Source organism: Embiotoca jacksoni, unplaced genomic scaffold (assembly GCF_022577435.1).
Source record: "Embiotoca jacksoni isolate LCO1_2020_lvr unplaced genomic scaffold, fEmbJac1.0.p SCAF_144, whole genome shotgun sequence".
NCBI lineage: Eukaryota > Metazoa > Chordata > Actinopteri > Embiotocidae > Embiotoca > Embiotoca jacksoni.
The window spans coordinates 100,655-118,785 of record NW_027185279.1 but is presented as its reverse complement, the minus strand read 5'-3'; the positions used below and the strand labels follow the sequence as shown (position 1 = coordinate 118,785).

Sequence of the window (18,131 nt, the reverse complement as noted above, 5' to 3'; positions counted from 1 at the left end):
TTCCTGTGGGAATTGTTGAATTGTTGGCTTCCTCTGTATAATGTTGTAAAGACTTTAATGTTAAGTGACGCTATATAAATAATTACGTTACGTTAGTGCTTATTATGTTCAAGTCAAAAAGTCATGATTGGCTCACGCAGCCTTCCTGATAATCATTTATGAGGAGGGTCTTGTGATCTGACACACATATTAGATTATAAAAACATAGATTATTCATCGAGGTGGGTAAAAAAACAAAAACAAACGTCCATTTCTACCTGCCAGGTGGGGACGATCCGCTACATGGCTCCGGAGGTGCTGGAGGGCGCGGTGAACCTGAGGGACTGCGAGTCGGCGCTGAAGCAGGTGGACATGTACGCCCTGGGCCTCGTCTACTGGGAGACCTTCATGAGATGCACCGACCTTTTCCCCGGTGAGACGGGGGGAGAAAAAAAAAAAAAAAAAAAGACGCGAAGGCGCAGATGAGCGAGCTGCTGTCGTGTTTCTAAATAAATAGCTGTTATACCGCGATAGAAATGGGAAGTGCGTTCGCAACGTGACTCACGTCCTCCCTCTCGTCCGTCCCTTCGCCCACCTTCTCCAGGCGAGTCGGTGCCAGAGTACCAGATGGCCTTCCAGGCGGAGGCAGGGAACCACCCGACGTTCGAGGACATGCAGGTCCTGGTGTCCAGGGAGAAGCAGCGGCCCAAATTCCCCGAGGCCTGGAAAGAGAACAGTCTGGTAAGGGGGTGGGGGTGTGTGCGTGTGCGTGTGTGTGTGTGTGTGCGTGTGCGTGTGTGGGGAGCAGCGCCAGAGTTGTAACGCTGATAATGTTATCGTAATATAACAAAAGATCCCAAACCGAGATTTCTGCCCGCAAAGATGAATAACGATCCGGATTAGGCCTCGGGAACGTATGAAAAACATTCAAATTGTTCGTCTTGATTAAAGGAACAAGCCCTCAGGAACCCAAAACATCATTTTAACACTTCGGTTTTGGAACAAATGAAATTTAGAGGTCCTTTAGATGATTACATTACAACTCAATGTGTTGCTGTTTGACTTTGGCGCTGAAGTCGCTGCTTCTTAGTGGTTTTGTGGAGGTCCATCTGAAAATAATCCCTCATTCATTATAAAAAAAAAGAAATCTCAAAAAGATGTGTGTTTTGGGGGAGGGGTCTGTTTGATTGACAGGCCTGCGGTGCTAGGTTACGGCTATCGGTGGGCGGGGGTCGTAGTATCGTCGGGTTTCCAATCAGATCGAGTCAGATCCGCCGCTAGCTCCCCCCCCCTCCCTAGCTCGTCCAAATATGGTCACTTCCTGCTCCGAACCAGCCAACATGGCGCCGACGCGAATCCGAACTCGTGGCTTCATAACGTCCGTTCACAAACTGACGGGTGACGTCACCAGAAGACTTTTTTTTTTTTCTTCCATCAGCTGAAGAAGAAACGTTTTTTCCGAGCTCACAGTTTTGTGACGTCATAACCCCCCCCCCCCCACCACCACCACCAAAAAAAATAGATCTGTTATATTCTCCGTGAATGTGCCGATACGGCGAGTCTTTATTACAGGGGTCCAATTTCAAATTTTGTTTCATGTTTTTAAGAGAAACTGATGTTGTTGTTGACTTCCTGTTTCTTCGCAGGCGGTTCGCTCCCTCAAAGAGACGATGGAGGACTGCTGGGATCAGGACGCGGAGGCCCGCCTCACGGCCCAGTGCGCCGAGGAGCGTCTGGCGGAGCTGCTCCTCATATGGGACCGCTCCAAGTCCGTCAGCCCGACGCTCAACCCGATGTCCACCACGCTGCACAACGAGAGGTGCGTTTCCGAAAAACGCCACCCCCCCCTCCGTCGTCGCGGAAACCGGTTTTCGAAAAATCGTCTCCCGTAACATTTCTTTTTTTTTTTTTTTTTGCTCTTCCGCGTTTCAGAAATCGCATGACGCCGAAGTCGGGCCCGTACGCGGACCACCCCTCCGGCTACATCGAGGAGCACGACGGCGTGGCCAAGAACGCGCAGGCGGACGCGGCGAACTCGGCGAACCCGGGCCGGGTCGTCCTCGGCGCCGGGGAGAGGAACCGTAACTCCATCAACCAGGAGCGCCAGCAGCAGGCCAACGCCCGTCTGCCGAGCCCCGAGGGCAGCAGCGCCAGCGTGGGCCTCCGGGGCAGCCCGTCGGCCTCCACCACCACCACCACCCTCGTCTCCGAGTCCGAGGGCTCCGTCGGCGCGGCGACGGTGCCGGTCTGCCTGCACCTGACCCAGGAGGACCTGGAGACCACCAAGCTGGACCCGAAAGAGGTGGACAAGAACCTGAAGGAGAGCTCGGACGAGAACCTGATGGAGCACTCGCAGAAGCAGTTCTGCTCGCCGGACCCGCTGAGCCCCGGCAGCTCCAGCCTCCTGTACCCGCTCATCAAGATGGCCAGCGAGGCCTCGGGCGCGTCGGACCCGGCCGCCGCCGCCATGCCCGCCGCCATCTTCCCGTTGCCCAAGCAGCAGAACCTGCCCAAGAGGCCGTCCAGCCTGCCGCTGCGCAACAAGCCCGCCAAGAAGGAGTCGTCGTCCTCGTCGCTCCGGTTCAAGTTCGGACGCTCGGGGAAGTCCAACCTGCGGCAGGTGGAGGGCACGAAGATGAACATTGGCGCGGCGGCGGGCGCCAACCCGGCCGCCGAGGCCCACCGGGCCGCCGGCACCAACAACGTACCCGCCCTGCGGGACGCGCGCGCCAACGGCGCGGCTAACGGCCACGCCGGCGGCGGGATCTCGTCCGTGGCGGCGGCGGCGGGTTTCGGGGGAGCCGGCGGCGGGGCTCAGAACGGGCCGGGGGCGCCGAGGTCGGACGACGGAGGCCGGCTGAGCCTCGGGGTCATCACGGCGAGCCCCGACGAGCACGAGCCGCTGCTGAGCCGCGAGGACGCGTCGTCGCTGCGCTCGGCCCGGCCCAACGCAAACAACAACAACAGCAACACCGGGCACGGCCGCGGCGACGGCGAGAGCGGCGGGGGAGAGCGACGGCGGCGGCGAGGAGGAGGGGGGGGGGGAGCGGGGAAACGGCGACGCCCCCCGGGGCGAACTCGGGGTCGGCGGCGGCGGCGGCGGCCCCGCGGGCCGACGCTCCGGTCACCATGAGAGGGGAGGCGCTGCTGCGGCAGCCCAGGGCCCGCCGGCCCGAGAGACCCAACTCCCTGGACCTCTCCTTCACCACGCAGGACTTCGCCTCGCTAGGTGACTGCAGTCGTACTTTCATTCCTCCGAACAACTTCTAGTCCGCTGGCATTCGCTTGTTTTTGGTCGTCGACAAAATCCGACGAGACCCAAAAAAAATGTGTCGCGCCAAATAGACATTTTTAAAACCAACTCGCAGATATTTAGTTCCTCCGGTTTTAAAAAAAACGGATGGCATTCATTGGTCGGCGGATTCGGAGGTTTGAGAGCGTCCCCCGACTTCTTTCAGCCCTTTGAAGGGTTTCAGTTGAAAATGCCCGATCGTCACGTTTGTTTCAGCTTTTGCTTATTTGGATAAATCCCTTTAAAATGATTTTAGTAGCTCGTCAAAGTTCGGTTTACTCGTAACGGAAGAACTATTCTTACGAGCGTGACGGCTTCCGTGACTTTAGAGGAGCTTCGTCGAATATGAGCCGATGATGTCGTAGTGATGTCATCGGCCTGCTTGTCAGGAATTTAAAAACCAAGTCTGCGATACAAAACCTGGAGGGGGGGGGGGTTAGGATGGTTAAAAAGACGTGGTGCATTATGGGAAATGTATGTTTAACAGACTGAACGCGAAATCAGGATATTTCTTCCTCTGCTGCTTTTGATTTTCTTTTCTTTTTTTTTCAAATCAGTCTCTCGTGACTCTTTTTTTTTTTTTCTGTTTTTTTTTTCGAGCCGCAGCGTTCGCTGATTGACAGAAAATTAATTAGCGACTATTTTTGATCATGTTTCCGTCTGGTTTCAGCCTCTCAGGTGGGAAGATTTGTCTTTTTGTCTCCCGGGAGAGCGAAACCGAATCTCGGCCAGATGAAAGGCTTTGAGAAATTGTGATTCGTGTTTTTTTGGTTGTTTTTTTTTTTTTTTAAATCGCCTTATTTGGAACATTTTAGTGCTTAAATTTCAAATCTAGCGATTCAACGAATTGCAGATAATAAAAATCATGATCAGTTGCCTGAGAGTACCTTTTAAAAGCTGTGTTCAGACTGCCAGACAAAATCAGATTGTTTTCATACCCAGACTGATTTTTTTTTTTTAAAGTCTGAACAGTACGCGGTTGCCATAGCAACCCCGGACACACCAAAAATCCAGGCGGTCCGTCCTAAAGATCCGATTTGATGGTAAGGAGGTCCTCCGTCGGGACCCGCTGGTGTTTGATATTGTCGAGCGAGGGTACTGACGGTGGTTCTGTCCCGTTTCCCAGGCGAGGGCCCGGTCCAGCCGGACGGCGCCTTCGGGACGGGCGAGAAGATCAAGAAGCGCGTCAAGACGCCGTACTCGCTGAAGAAGTGGCGCCCGACCACGTGGGTCATCTCCAGCGACGCCCGGGGCCCCGAGGTCAACAACAACGGGTCGGCCCGGGCCCGGGCTCACAGCCAGAACCGGCCCAAGTCCAGCTCGGCCATCTACCTGCGGGGGGGCGGCGAGCCCAGCGACACGCACGTGTGAACTCTGACCTACCCCCCCTCCCCCTCTTCTCTCCCCCCCTCCCCCTCCCTTTTTTTTTTTTTTTTTTTTTCCTGACAAAGACTGGAATTAAAAAAAAAGAACAAACAAGAACAAACAAGAGAGCGGCTGGTTTTCTGCGCGTCGATGCTCTCGGCTCCCGAATCAGCAAGAGGAAGCTAACGGAGCGGACGAACAAAGCCGAGTCCGACCCTGTACAGTAAATTAGGTCCGTCTCGCTCCCGTGTGTCTTTCCGATGGCATTGCTTTAAATGGACTCCAGCTATGCAGCATACGCTTTTCTTTTTTTTTTAATTATTATTTTTTTATTTTGTTTTTTATTAATCTCCCCTTTCTTTTCGTGTTTCGTCCTCCCTCACGAGCGTAGCAATGTTTTGAATGGAATTCTGTTTTTATTTTTGTATGTGCACTTTGAACCGGTTAAAATCAGTGTTGTTGTTTTTTTTGTTTTTTTTTTAAGTCCTGTCTGTTGCAACCACCACCACACACACAAAAAAAAAACGGGGGTAAAAAAAAAACGTGGTCTCTAAATTGAAAAAAAAAAGAAAATAGGCAACGAAAAACAATCAACACTTTTGGAGCGTTTCCTTCTTCGCTGTATCAAGCGAGCGGCTCCAGTAAAAGAATTGACGGTCTTAAAAGACAGAACAAACTTTTATTTTTTTGTTATTTCGTTGATTTGTATGCAATACTGATTCTTTTTTTGACTATGTATCCCATTTTTTTTGTATTTTTTTTTGTATCATACTTTTTTTTTTGATCGTGCAATAGGATTGTAGCTTTTAGACGCTTTTTCGATGTTTTTTTTTTTTTTGTGGGGGGGTTTTTAATCGCTTCTGTTATTTTTATCTTATTTTTTGATACGTTAATCTCTGTTGCACTCATGAATAGTCACAATCGTTTCGTAAGCAATCGACAAACAAGCTATCAACTCCTCCGCCGATACAAGAGGAGAAAATGGACGACAATCCTCCTCTCTCTTTTTTTTTGTCCTTCCCTCTGGACGATCATTCGGGGGTGGGGGTGGGGGTGGGGGGGACGCTAACACGTAACAATCAAACTCACGGAAAAGTGTTGTTGTTGTTTTTTTCTCGGAGAGTTCTCTTGCTTGCACAACTTAACGTCTGGGGGGGGGGGTCTTTTAACGGCACAATCGCCTGGATCAAACCTTAGGTGGGGGGGATAGAGGGGGGGGTTAGCGGTGTTGCCATCAGCTCTCACCTGACCTCACTGCGGACTCTGTAAAGACCAGAAACACAGAAGAAGAAGAAAAAACGCCCCGATTCGGCTCTTCAAACACGAAAAACAACAACAACAACAACAAACAACCAAATCCCACTGAAGCACGCTGGATATTATTTCTGCTTCATCATTTCTTTGACGGTCGAATGATTTCCGTACGCGCGAGTGTGGCACGTGTTGCGTTTCTTTACGTCGAAGCATTAAGAGGTTGGGGGGGGGGGTTGGTTATGGGGGGGCGGGGCCTAGCGCTGCACAGGCGTGCCGAAAATGTCATTGTACTCCTTCTGTAACTTTCAGCGCTGCTTCAGGGGCATACTGTATGGAAAAGATATGTTTTTTTTTTTTTTTTTTTTTTTTTTTTTTTTGTAATCTGTAATTTGTATGAAAAAAAAAAAAAAAACAATACCCCACATGTACGTGTATTTGCATTAATATTTTGCATCGTTTTTATGGACATTTACGTTCTGCATTCGATGGACACGGCCTTTCGGTTTCCGTTGCTATGCGTCTGCTTGGTACAGTTTCTGTAAAACATTTTCGAGTCGTTATGGAAGAAATAAATCTCAATAAATGTATGAAATAATTGTCGGGTATATATATATATATAAATATATATATATACACAGGTGTTATTGACATGTCTCATTTTGGGGGATTCAGAGCTTTTATTTTGAAGGGTTGTACGAGGAAATATATCAAGACTACCTTTTAGGGTAAAAGATCAGAAATTGGGTATTTCTTGGCTCAAATGTAAAATAAAAACACACCTACCGCCACCTATAAACCTCACTTATGAATTTTATACATATATTTGTTTTCTATTTATTGTGTAAAAAAGACCTAGTTGTAAAAATGTTTTTTTTTTTTTTTTTTTTTTACACCAAACTTTTCCCTTAAAAACACGCAAATTAGGTAATTCTTGGCTCAAATGTAAAATAAAAACACACCTACCACCTGACTTATGAATATTATACCTATATGTGTTGTTTATTTAATGTTTTTTTTACACCAAACTTTTCCCTTTTCAGCTTAATTTGAATTAACTTGAAGAAGTGACGGGACCTTTCCTTCCCACTTTTTGGGGGAGCCATGTTTGTTTTCGCCGGACCCGCGACGAGCCGCAGCTCCGCGCTTCTTTAACTGTGAATTAGATTAATTCAATTACGTGTTTAATAAAAAAATTAAAAAAAAACGATTAAAAACGTTACCTGTCCACTTCAGCGCCCTGCTTCTCCCAGAACAAGTCGCAGGAGCCGCCATACGGGGGAGACATTTCCCTCCCGCCGCCCTTGTTTACCTCCTTCCCCTCTCGCTCTCCGCCGTCTGCTCCACGCGCCCTAGCAACTGCAGCATCAGCGCGAGCGGCGCGGCGTCGGGTACGCTACGTCACAGCTCGCTCGGTCCGGCTGCGTCAAGTTAGACAGGAAGAGCCCGCGGGGACCACGCCGGAAGTGGACCGACTCGCGTTCAAATTAAAAGCTCCGGTTAATTTACCCGAACTGTGGTTTACGTTTAATGTATTTTGCGACGGACGTTATGTCACGCGTGCTTTTTATGACCTTATTTACTTGTTTGTCACCGATTTATTTTTTTTATTTTTTTAACACATGAAGGTCAGTTTATTACTCATGTGAGCACAATTGTAAAAATGTAAAAAAAAAAAATTTACGTGATAGAATAATACTAAGCTACCTGGTCCTACATCTGTTGCAGAGTAATATTAATAAATACATTAAATTAAATATATACAACATATATATAGATAGGTAGATAGATAGATGCATTTTTTTGTTACAGCAGCAAGGAAGATACGGCAAAAGCAATAAAACGTGCAGAATAAAAACAGAGGTAGTAAAAGTATAAATATATAATTTTTTTTTTAAATGCCAAGTATTTAAAAAAAAAATAGAAGAAGACAAAAATGTCATTAAATAAATTAAAAAAAAACAGTGCAACGCTGCAATACACATCTGACATATTTATAATCTTCCTACTGGATTGTTAACACAAGTCAAAAAGTGTTTTCAAGATGAGATATTGTGGTTTCAGAGGCGTTATTATCGAAGCGGGACCCCCGCCAACGTAAAGATTTTACTTTGAAAGCGATAACCGGAAATGCCATTGTTTATCCCCGTTGCTCACTTCACACTGGTCCCCCTTCTCCCGTCGTGTCAGCCGAGGCTAGCCCAGCATCACCGCCTTCTTCTTTCTTACCCCCTTCTGTATTTTCTCTCCCTTCTTGTTATTTTTAATTTATTTTCCCGACACTGCACGAGCTCCGCCGGCTTGCACGAGCGCAATCTTTTTGCGTTTGTTCTCATTTTATATATATATTTTTTTTTTTACCCTCGACCAGAGAGCGTTTTTTTTTTTTTTTTTTTTTTTTTTTTTGTGTGTGTGTGTGTAGGGGAGCCGGCTCGAGCTGTCGTGTGTGTGTGTGTGTGTGTGTGTGTGTGTGAGTGTGTGTGTGTGTGTGTCGCATCAAAACCGGTGGTGGGGGGGGGGGGGGGTGGAAAGAGAAAAACATCCATCCACGACGAGAACGAGGAGGAAGGAGGAAGGAGGGAGGGAGCAGGAGGAGGAGGAGGAGGCACGGTGCGACCACAGCAACGCCCATTCTGACACCTTCTGTGTCGGCCACGAAGACGGTTTCGTGTCCGTGTTCTCGTGTCTCGGAGGGCTTTTCCTCACCTGGAGCCTCCAACGCTGCCTTTTGTTTTTTTGTTTTGTTCCCACCTCCTCTTTCCAGCATCTCCTTGCAGCCCCCCCCCTGCAGCCGGGCTGCCGAGGAGCTCCATGCACCTTTGCATGCAGCGCACCTAGATCCTGCAGGTGAGTGTGTGTGTGTGTGTGTGTGTGTGTGTGTGTGTGTGTGTGTGTGTGTGTGTGTTCTTTCACACAACAACCTATAAACGATCCTTTTCTTGTAGTATCGAGGAGGATTTTATTCCCAGCGTGGGGTTTGTTTTGATGGGTGATTGTATGCTCGTCTCCCGGTAAACCAAATCGGCCCACAGCTTCTTTTTTTTTTTCCTGCATGTAGAGCTGACCTTAGTTCCCATTTTTTACATGATTGAATGCGTTATTTATGAATGTGCACGTAGGAATTCCCTGGTTTCCAAATTGTGGTATTTTTATACGTTGCTTTTGGCTTGATCCCCTTGTGGGTTTTGTTTTTTTTGGAACAAAAACAAACAGTATGCATTTAATATTCACGTATAAGACGGGCAGGACTGAATCCAGGAAGTTGTGTCAGAAAGAGCTTGTAGTATTTTTATATTATTTTACTATATAGTGTGGATTTTTAATTGTACAAGGACTCCGACTCCAGAGATCTGATTGGTCAACTGGACATTTGGAACAAATCAGCATAACAGCTGCTCATCACTAGAAAATATCACTCCGTCTCCTCGACGGGAACAGATAGTAGGATTTAATTCCATATTATATGCAATATAAGTTTGTTTTTACTCGTGACAGGTCTATTAAATGTGACCCAAAAAAAAAAAGTTAAAAATCCTAGATTAGGTTGATGCGTTTTGGCGTCAACACGACACAGAATCTTAAAAAACACGCCAGTCCGTCGACATTTTTTTGCAGCCGATATCTTACTTACAACATGATTGAGCTAGCTGAGCAGTTCAGTGCTTCTCCGTTTTGTATTTATTCAGTTTGAGAAACGAACTCTAGAAGGCGATAAAAAAAAAAAAACGGACCGGCGCCCGTCTCTGTTGCTAGGGGTCGTTGCTAAGGAGTCGGCCCACTTCCTGGAGTGGTAAACATCGCGCACGTTACGTTCGCGTCTCCTGACGCGACTCGGTTGTTTCGACCTGGAACACACTTGGCGCGTGCGTTTACCTGTTGCTGCGGTGGCGTCCGTGTTAATGAATGGGAGCGTAGCCGCACACGTGCGTCCTCAGCTGCGTCTGACGTCTCTCGCGCGTCGCGTCGCGTCAACAGAGCACGACGCCTCAGAGACGCGCGAGGCTCCCATCTGAAATCCACACAGGGGAAACGACCCGTGGTCACGTTTGCGCTGTAGCGCGTGTGCGCATGCGCAGACCGAGACGGGAGAAACAGCGGCAGTCAAAGTGAAGCAGCTGCTGATGCTTCCGTTCACACACACACACACACACACACACACACACACACACAGTGCTGCTGTGTGTCAGTGAAGATCAGTCGGTCGGCCGTTCCCTAGCAACAGTACGCTGGTCAAGACACCCCTCCCCCCCCAAACCCCCACCAAATTTAGCTGCAGGACCCGCGCTGCTGTCAGTCAAAGTTGTGTTTTGAGGGCACGTGGTGCGTTCAGGTACCATCAGGAGCGTGGAAAAATAAAAAATAAAAAAATAGCACCGTTTTCAGCTGCAATAACACGATATTTAGGTAATAAAACCCTCAATTTCCATATATTTTTTTGCCTCAATTTGATTATTTAACAATTTATTACATCCCTCAATGAAAAACGATTGCAGATCAAAATAGGCTGTGACACCTTCAATCCATCACCACACATATAATCTCCACTGGGATGATTTGAAACACATTGTTCTGGGATTCACAACGAAAGGTGGAAACGTTGAATTCATTCAGACAACGCAAAAAAGGAATTTTGCACAATTATAGAGGAGGAACCCCAGCAAGTACCACGAGGGACAGCAGGGAGGAAAAAACAACATCCACACAACCAGGGCTCAGAGGTGGGCGGCCATCCTCCTCCACCGGTTTAGATGGGGGGGGGGGGGGGGGGGGGGGAGCAGAGAGAGAAAAGAACAGCATAGAGAAATAATACACAATTTGTTTTTGGGACTCAAAATTTGTACCAAGTGTCATTTTTAGGGTTATTAATTTGTAACATAAAACAATATCTAAAACTATCATCTCAATTTATTTATTTTTTTTATTTTATTTTTTTTATTAAAGTAACTCTACAATGACATTAAAGCAAAATCTTCTCTTCTAAATAAATGCACATTTTCTGCAATTAAGCAACTATTAAATATTAAAATTTAAATTAGCTGAGGCTGCAAAAAAAACACATTACTGCTGCAGCTCTGAATCCGGGTCAGACAGACAGGGGCTACCTGCCCTCGGTGCCCCCCCCCTCCTCCACCCCTGCTCCGAGCTGTTTTTAATGCCATTAACCAGAGGGCCAGAGGGGTGACTCGGGGGGGGGGCATCCGCTCTGCACCGCATGGGACGGGACAGATTAACATCAATCTGGAAACACACACACACACACACACAAACCTAGACAGACAAGTGCAAAGGCAGTCGGGGGGAGGGGGCTTATCCCTGCAAACCTGCTGTGTCTGTTGATTTGTTTACCGCGTTGTTGACAAACAATCTTGTTTACATCCAGCGAGGCGGATCCCAAAAGTCAAGTCATCTTTTCCGTTTTGCCTCTTCTTCTTCTTCTTCTTCTACAGACTGCATCCGTGGCCTTAACCTCCCAAGCATCCTCTCTCCGCCGCCGCCACCTCCTCCCCCCCTCCCCTCCCCTCTCCCCCACCTCGTTCTCCTCTCGGGCCCGCGCTGCCGCGTCCAGCTGTGGCCCTCGCAGGGCGCGGTCGCTGGCGCTCACCTGACAGGTCCCCGGCCTCAGGACGACGGCCAGCAACAGCACGTTCCCTACATGAGGGACAAAGCGACGCAGGTGAGTGTGTGTGTGTGTGTGTGCGTGTGCGAGGGGCTTGTTTTTATATCCCAGTGGGGACAATAACGGAGGTCGCCATTAGAAAAGTCTCCTTTTCGTGGGTTAGCATGTAGCATCGGGCGCGAGAAAAAATGCATTACGTCAATGCGTGTCCCCACAAGGACACTGAAACACGTTTGTGTGTGTGTGTGTGTGTGTGTGTGTGTGTAGGGCTCGTTTTTACATCCTGGCGTGGACTTTTAACTTGAACGCATAGTAAACTAACGTCACCATGGCGACCGAAACAGAGGGTTACCATGAGAGGAGTCTCCTTTCCGGAGGGTTAGCATTTAGCATCAGGGGCTAGGGCATGCGTTGTCAATGAGGGTCCCCACAAGGATACTGAAACGTGTGTGTGTGTGTGTGGTGATGATGATTTTGTAGTTGTTGTTTTTTTTTTTATGTATTTTTTCAAAAAGCTCAAACAGCAGTTGTTTAAAATGTGCTTAAAGGATTATGAAATATTCTTATTTTCCTACTTTGAATGGTATAAATGGTAAAAAAAAAAAAAAAGTACATATTTGGAAAAAGATTTGTAAAATAAACCGTTAGAAGTTTCCAGGATTTAAAGGAGCCAGGGAGGTGCAGTGATTCGCTGATTCGCTCATGACTAAGAAGGAGCTTAGTCAGCTGGTTTTCGGGTGGCGCTCAGCTATGTGAATAAATGTCTCACGTTTGATGTCGTATGAAGGAGTCTAACAAGTGTGTGTGTGTGTGTGTGTGTGTGTGTGTGTGTGTGTGTGTGTCTCAGACCCCCAGGGCCTGGGCAGATGAGAGGAGGCGGGGCTCTCACAAACGCTCGGCCTCCTGTGGGAGCACCGACCAGCTCAAGGAGGTGACGCTCTTCCCTCAAATGTTTTTTTTTTTTATTTTTCCATCTCCCCGATTAAAACGGAACAGAAACGCTCTGTTTCCGTCGTACGTTTGTCGTTGACGTCCGATTTTTTTTTTTTTTAATCGTGTTTTTGTTGTTGTTGTTGTTGTTGTTTTCTTCTCCAGATTGCCAAATTGCGTCAGCAGCTTCAGCGCAGCAAACGCAGCAGCCGCCATCGGAGGGACAAAGAGCGCAAGTCGCCGTTCAATGGCAGCCACACCATCATCCAGTCGCAGGTAATGGAGAGAGTGTGTGTGTGTGTGTGTGTGTGTGTGTGTGTGAGAGAGAGAGATCTGGGTTACCTCCCTGATCTGGAGACTTTTTGAGGGCGTCCCACTTTTTTTCCTCGCGTCCCCGTTTAGCTCCGCCGTGTGTCCTGTAACGCTTCCTGTGACACACACACACACACACACACACACACACACACACACACACACACACACACACACACACGGTGACGGCAGCAGGGCGCACTTCTTCACTCCCTGTGGAGTCTCTGTTTTTTTTTCTGGGCCTCCGTGAGACAAAGAGAACCAAAGATTTCAGGCAGCTTTACCCACAATGCATCTCATTGACATAAACCAACAGGAACACGCTGACGTGAACCACGACAACGAAGAGTTTACTTCCCCTTTCTAAAATGTGACATCCAGTGAGCGTAAACAACAAACAAGAGCTTTTTTCTTTTCTTTTTTTTTTTTAAAGAAGTGGTAGACTTCTTTTATTTTGAAGGATTCATATGCCACCTGGCTGCACTTCATCTTCGATGGTTTTTCAAACAACCACGAGTTCAATCAGTCATTTCTCTCGTGTGGGCGGAGCCAGACGCCCAGAAACATGAAGCATATTTATGTCTTCTTTTTTTTTTTTTTTAGTTGAATTTTTTTAATTTAGTTTTTAACCACTTTGACTACCGTGTTTACGTTTTATGTGTTTTGTATCTTTCCCAGTCGCCGATGCCCAAAACCATCCTGATACCCATCCCGATATCCAAGTCGTCGGCGCCGCGGTTCCGCAACAGCGTTGAAGGCCTCAACCAGGAGATCGAACGCATCATCATCCGAGACACCCCCGAGAAGGACGAGACCATCGTGGTAACTGTCCCCCCCCCCTTAAAAAAACAAGTTTTTTGTCACTTCCTAATACAACGTAATACTGACCTCGTGTGTGTGTGTGTGTGTGTGCCGGGCGGCAGCCACAGGACGTCCCAGATGGACACCGCGCGCCGCCGCCCGTGCCCCCGCGGCGCAGCAGCAGCACCCGCAGCATCGACACGCAGACCCCCTCGGGGGGCGGCCTGAGCGGTAGCCATAGCAACTGCAGCAGCCGCCCCGACTCCATCTCGCCGTCCTACCTCACCGTCCTCAACGACATGGGCGGCGGCGGCAGCCCCTACGAGGACAAAGGTGACGAAGGCACACACACACACACACACACACACACACACACACACACACACACACACTGAGCTGTTGCTAACCTATCTCTCTCTCTCTCTCTCTCCCCCCCCCCCCCTCCTCCCCCCTCCTCATCATCTCCCCAGAGCTGGGCCCCTGCTCCCCGCTGCCCAAATACGCCGCCTCCCCCCGACCCAACAACAGCTACATGTTCAAGCGGGAGCCTCCGGAGGGCTGCGAGAAGGTCAAAGTGTTCGAGGAGTCCATGTGAGTAGGAAAAATGGCGTCCGAGAGAAGTCGATATTCGGATGCGTTCCCATGGAAACGCACCGCGAGGTCAGACCGTTTTAGCCGCTAAAGATGCCGGTTGGATGTTTTTTTTCTCCAGCAGCTGGAGGAGACCAAAAATGTTTTCATTGTTTGACTTCATGAACTTGGGACGTCTGGCATCTTTGCAAAGTGTAAAGAACAAGCCCGGTGACATTTTTCAGGCCCCGAGCGCCGAATGTCTTTGTCGAGGAATTCTTTTTTTTCTTTTTCCTCGTTCCTTATTTTTTTTCCCAAAATGACGTATTTTAGTGGTGTTTGCGAGTGGGCGTGGCCAAATGGCTCACTAGTTTTCTTGCTGTCAAAGTTTTGCGTGTGTGTGTGTGTGTGTGTGTGTGTGTGTGTGTGGGCAACAAACATTAAAAACACATCAGGGAAGTCACACTGTCAGTAAAAAAAAAAAAAAAAAAAAAACAACTCAGCAAATGTGGATCCATCCGCCACAGAAAATAGTCCCCCGTTAAATGACACTACTTCCTGCCTTTTGTACAGATTTGAATCCTCAGCAGGAAGTTAAAATCTTCACACAAAAAATATAGGCGGACATCAGCTTTTAAAATATGTTCCTGCAAATAACAATAAAAATTGTTTGTCGCCAACCTGATGGGACGTCTCGTGTCTTCCAGGCCCAAACCTCTGCAGGACATCCCGCCCTTCCTGTGTCCCGACCGCAACAAGGTCAACTTCATCCCCAACAGCGGCTCCGCCTTCTGCCTCGTCAGCATCCTCAAGCCCCTGCTGCCCGCCCCGGACCTCAGCTTCCGCCCCGGCGTGGGCCTCCGCAGCCTCTCCCCGGCCCTGGTGCCTCTGTCCACCCAGCCCTGCCTCCTGGAGGAGCCCGAGAGCTTCTGAAGTCCACAAGCCCCTCCCCCTAATTTCCCCTCCCTTTGCCGCCGCCCCCCCAAAAAAAACAACCACCACCAATCAGAAAACATTTAAGGAAAAACAGCCCTTCTTCTTCTTCTTCTTGCTCCAACGAAAAAAGAAAAAAAAAACACAAAAAAAACACCTTCAGCATGCCAGCTCAGCTCTCTGATGTCCTTATCTTGTTGAAAAAGCGCTTCCCACTGCCTCCTCCTCCTCCTCCTCTTCGTCCTCCTTCACCGACGACGACGACGATCTCCGACAACGAGCGGGGGGCGTCTGCAGCCAACATTTTCATCGCTTTCTTCTACCTTCAGTGCTGGTTATGTTCCTGTTTTTTGGGGATGGGAAAAAAACAACAACAAAAACAAAAAAAACACGGACAGACTATTTTTTGATTTCATCGTATTATTATACCATGGCGCCTTTCCACGGACATATCTCTTTTTCTATATGTAGTTATTTCTCTTGATATAAAAAAAAATTTAAAAAATAAAATATGCCTTCCATAAACTGAAGAAAAAAAAAAAAGAGGTCGTCTGTTTCCACGGCGACCGATTGATTGACCGCGGAGGCAAAACATTTTTTTGGTGCTGCCAGATTCTATCGTAGCAAAAAAACTTGAAGGGGGGGGGGGGGTCTTGAAAGTTGAAAAAAAAAAAAAAAAAAAAAATGTGCCTAATATTTTCGACCACTTTGTCCCCCCCCACCCTCCCACCCCTCCCCCAAATAAAACCTCGTAGATACACATGGATGGAAGGGGGCGGGGCCAGGCAGGAAACGGAACAAAACAAAAACCCGCCGGCCGGTGTGTATCTACCGGGGCAAAAAAACACAGGCCAGGGCTATGATGTAAGTCTGCTTGCCCCGCCCCCTTTTCTTCCCGAGCGCCAGCCTTTGCTCACAGCGCACCCCCCCCTCCCCCACCCTCATCTTCTTCCTCCTTTTCTTTCCCTCACAAGTCACTGTAAAAGCTGATTTTCCTTCTGTTTTGCTCAGCTTGTGTTGCTGTAAAAAAAAAAAAAAAAAAATTAAAAAAAAAAAGCGTCCAGAAGGGGGCGCCCCCCGCCCGAGCACGGAGAGGTCTGCGGACGGAGTCGTTCACGTACAACCTGCCGCTTTTTACGTCGTAATTGGATTGGGGTTTTTTCTTGGTTATTTTTCTCGATTACTACTTTTTGGGGTAATTTACAGGTCAAAGTTCAAACCTTAAAGGCGCCCTTGGTTAATACTTTCTTAGTCTTAACTGGTTTTTTTGGGGGTTTTTTTCCTCCAATCGACAAAATCTCTAAATAAACCAGCTGGTGAATGTTATATGATTGTGTTTAAGCTGGTGGAGACCAAAGCGAGAGCAAAAAAAAAAAATCGGACTTTAGTTAATCTACCGGACACGAACAGGACTCCAAATATTCTCATATAACTGCAAATGTGTTTCCACTGCCCCCTTGTGGCCCAAAATAACAACAAATGAATGCAGCTTTAAAATTGTGCAGATAATCAACAATCAGAGGAAAGTTGGAGAAAAAAAAAAAAAACATCCTGCAGTGAGTGTGGTTGCAGATGTGATTTGCTAAAAGCCTGATCCGGTACCAAGAACTTTGTGACATCACAACTGAGCCACACCCACTTTCAAGCTGGGATTTCAGAGCCTTCAAAAGAATCAGAAAATAATATTTTAGTGGGAAAATTCAAGGGTCTTTTCTTACGTTTTACAAGCTTTTACCTTTAAACAAATAAAAGTCCAGTTTTTAGTTAGGTTTTTTTGGGGAGGGGGGGTGGCAAAAAATGTCGTGACGACTCCGGTTGTAGTTTCGCGGCCTCCCTCCGCGCTCCGGCTCGTCCTCCCGCGTTTCCCGTTACATGTCAACTACTACTCGATACCGTGCCTGCTGATAAGCGGGACAGGAATGTACCGGATCTGTAAATACATAGAGGGCACACTGTGTTTGTATTAATGGGGGGGGGGGGGGGGGGGGGGGGGGCTGACGACGATATGTATCTGAATGAGTCAACAAGTGTACTATTATTACCCTTACACCACCCCCCCACCCCCTCTCCCTCTCCCTCCTCCGCTCAGTACTGTGAATTACTACATGTCTCATTATTGTGAATAATAATGTATTTATTTATCAAGGCAGGAGTGTAATTGGGTCTTTCGGAGAATCTTAAAAAAAATTTAAAAAAAAATTTAAAAAAATCCAGAGTAGATTAACATCATCCATCTCAGGTTTGTAGTGAATAGAGGATAACGAGAGATACATGCTAACTTCTCAGCGCACACACTTTAACAAGTCGACACTACTGATGAAAATAAATATATATGACAAAAAAACAACAACAACAAAAGAGCGCAAAAACAACCAAGAACAGCTGCTATCTACGGTTATGTAGCCCTCACGGCGGGAGATCCCGGAAGATTTCAAACCTGTAGCAGAGTCGAGACGTAGAGAAGCGTGGATGTCATTTTGTTCAGTGACCTGATTTTTTTATTTTTTGGGGAGGGGGGGGGGGGACGGCTAGTTGCTTAAAAAAACCAGTTTAAAAACTTTGACAGAAACAACAGAGTTCTGTTCCAAAATGCTGAAAAACAATCACACCTGCAGCGACAGCGTTCTCGCGCGTCGCTTTAAAAAAAATAAAAAATAAAAAAAAATAACAACTCTTGTTTACAAACGACAACAACAAAAAATTCTTACACGTACAAATACAGATTTCTTCCCGATTCTGTTTTGTTTTTCTTCTTTCTTTTTTTTCAAAGTGGATCAAAAACAGCATTTTGGAACGCAAGAAAAACTCGACACGGCGATTCGGCGTTTGCTTGTCCGGTTTTATTGGAAACAGAACTGCCAAGTTTTCATCTGTTGAAACCCCCTCCGAGTGAAATAAAAAGGCATAGTTGAAATACAGAAAGGTTTCTGTGATTGACTTGAGAAATACATTCTTTTTTTATTCTTTTTTTTTTTTTGAAGTGTTTAAATCAACAGTGTTAATAACAGGAAGTGATGGAAATGCTTTTACACCAAAGTTTCCCTTTCGTGGCTGCCGCAACTCGGGTGGAAACACAATGTA

The 18,131-nt window shown here is 47.4% G+C and overlaps 2 protein-coding genes and 1 long non-coding RNA gene across 4 annotated transcripts in view; 2 read left to right on the top strand and 1 right to left on the bottom strand.

The window, feature by feature from the left end:
• The window catches only part of LOC138197610 (bone morphogenetic protein receptor type-2-like), a 32,314-nt gene extending 26,643 nt beyond the window's left edge, over positions 1–5,671 (top strand). Inside the window, 7 exon segments of the mRNA XM_069148452.1 lie at positions 265–412; positions 584–720; positions 1,626–1,798; positions 1,912–2,980; positions 2,982–3,055; positions 3,057–3,208; positions 4,398–5,671. Of these exon segments, the coding sequence (XP_069004553.1) occupies positions 265–412; positions 584–720; positions 1,626–1,798; positions 1,912–2,980; positions 2,982–3,055; positions 3,057–3,208; positions 4,398–4,642 (1,998 nt within the window). The 3' untranslated portion in view covers positions 4,643–5,671.
• The window catches only part of LOC138197611 (uncharacterized), a 35,780-nt gene extending 28,572 nt beyond the window's left edge, over positions 1–7,208 (bottom strand). Inside the window, exons 1-3 of one of the 2 annotated variants that reach the window (XR_011178219.1) lie at positions 7,111–7,208; positions 545–701; positions 258–402 (exon numbers count right to left, since the gene is read on the bottom strand). This is a non-coding gene — a long non-coding RNA (uncharacterized lncRNA). Of the gene's footprint in view, positions 1–257; positions 403–544; positions 702–5,725; positions 6,222–7,110 lie in introns of those variants that run through there. The other variant, XR_011178220.1, reaches the window with a different exon arrangement.
• An 834-nt stretch (positions 7,209–8,042) lies between these two features.
• fam117ba (family with sequence similarity 117 member Ba) lies at positions 8,043–18,076 on the top strand. The gene is made up of 8 exons (XM_069148450.1): positions 8,043–8,734; positions 11,335–11,561; positions 12,352–12,435; positions 12,600–12,710; positions 13,425–13,568; positions 13,670–13,880; positions 14,018–14,138; positions 14,825–18,076. The coding sequence occupies exons 2-8, from the start codon at positions 11,541–11,543 to the stop codon at positions 15,048–15,050; spliced, it is 918 nt and encodes a 305-aa protein (XP_069004551.1). The 5' UTR covers positions 8,043–8,734; positions 11,335–11,540; the 3' UTR covers positions 15,051–18,076.
• The last annotated feature ends 55 nt before the right edge of the window (positions 18,077–18,131 follow it).

Excerpts from the sequence above, each read along its gene's own strand:
- fam117ba (XM_069148450.1), top strand. The coding sequence starts at position 11,541 with ATGAGGGACAAAGCGACGCAG. Across the intron at positions 12,436-12,599 it reads GCACCGACCAGCTCAAGGAG|ATTGCCAAATTGCGTCAGCA; the intron begins GTGACGCTCTTC and ends TTTCTTCTCCAG. Across the intron at positions 14,139-14,824 it reads AAAGTGTTCGAGGAGTCCAT|GCCCAAACCTCTGCAGGACA; the intron begins GTGAGTAGGAAA and ends CGTGTCTTCCAG.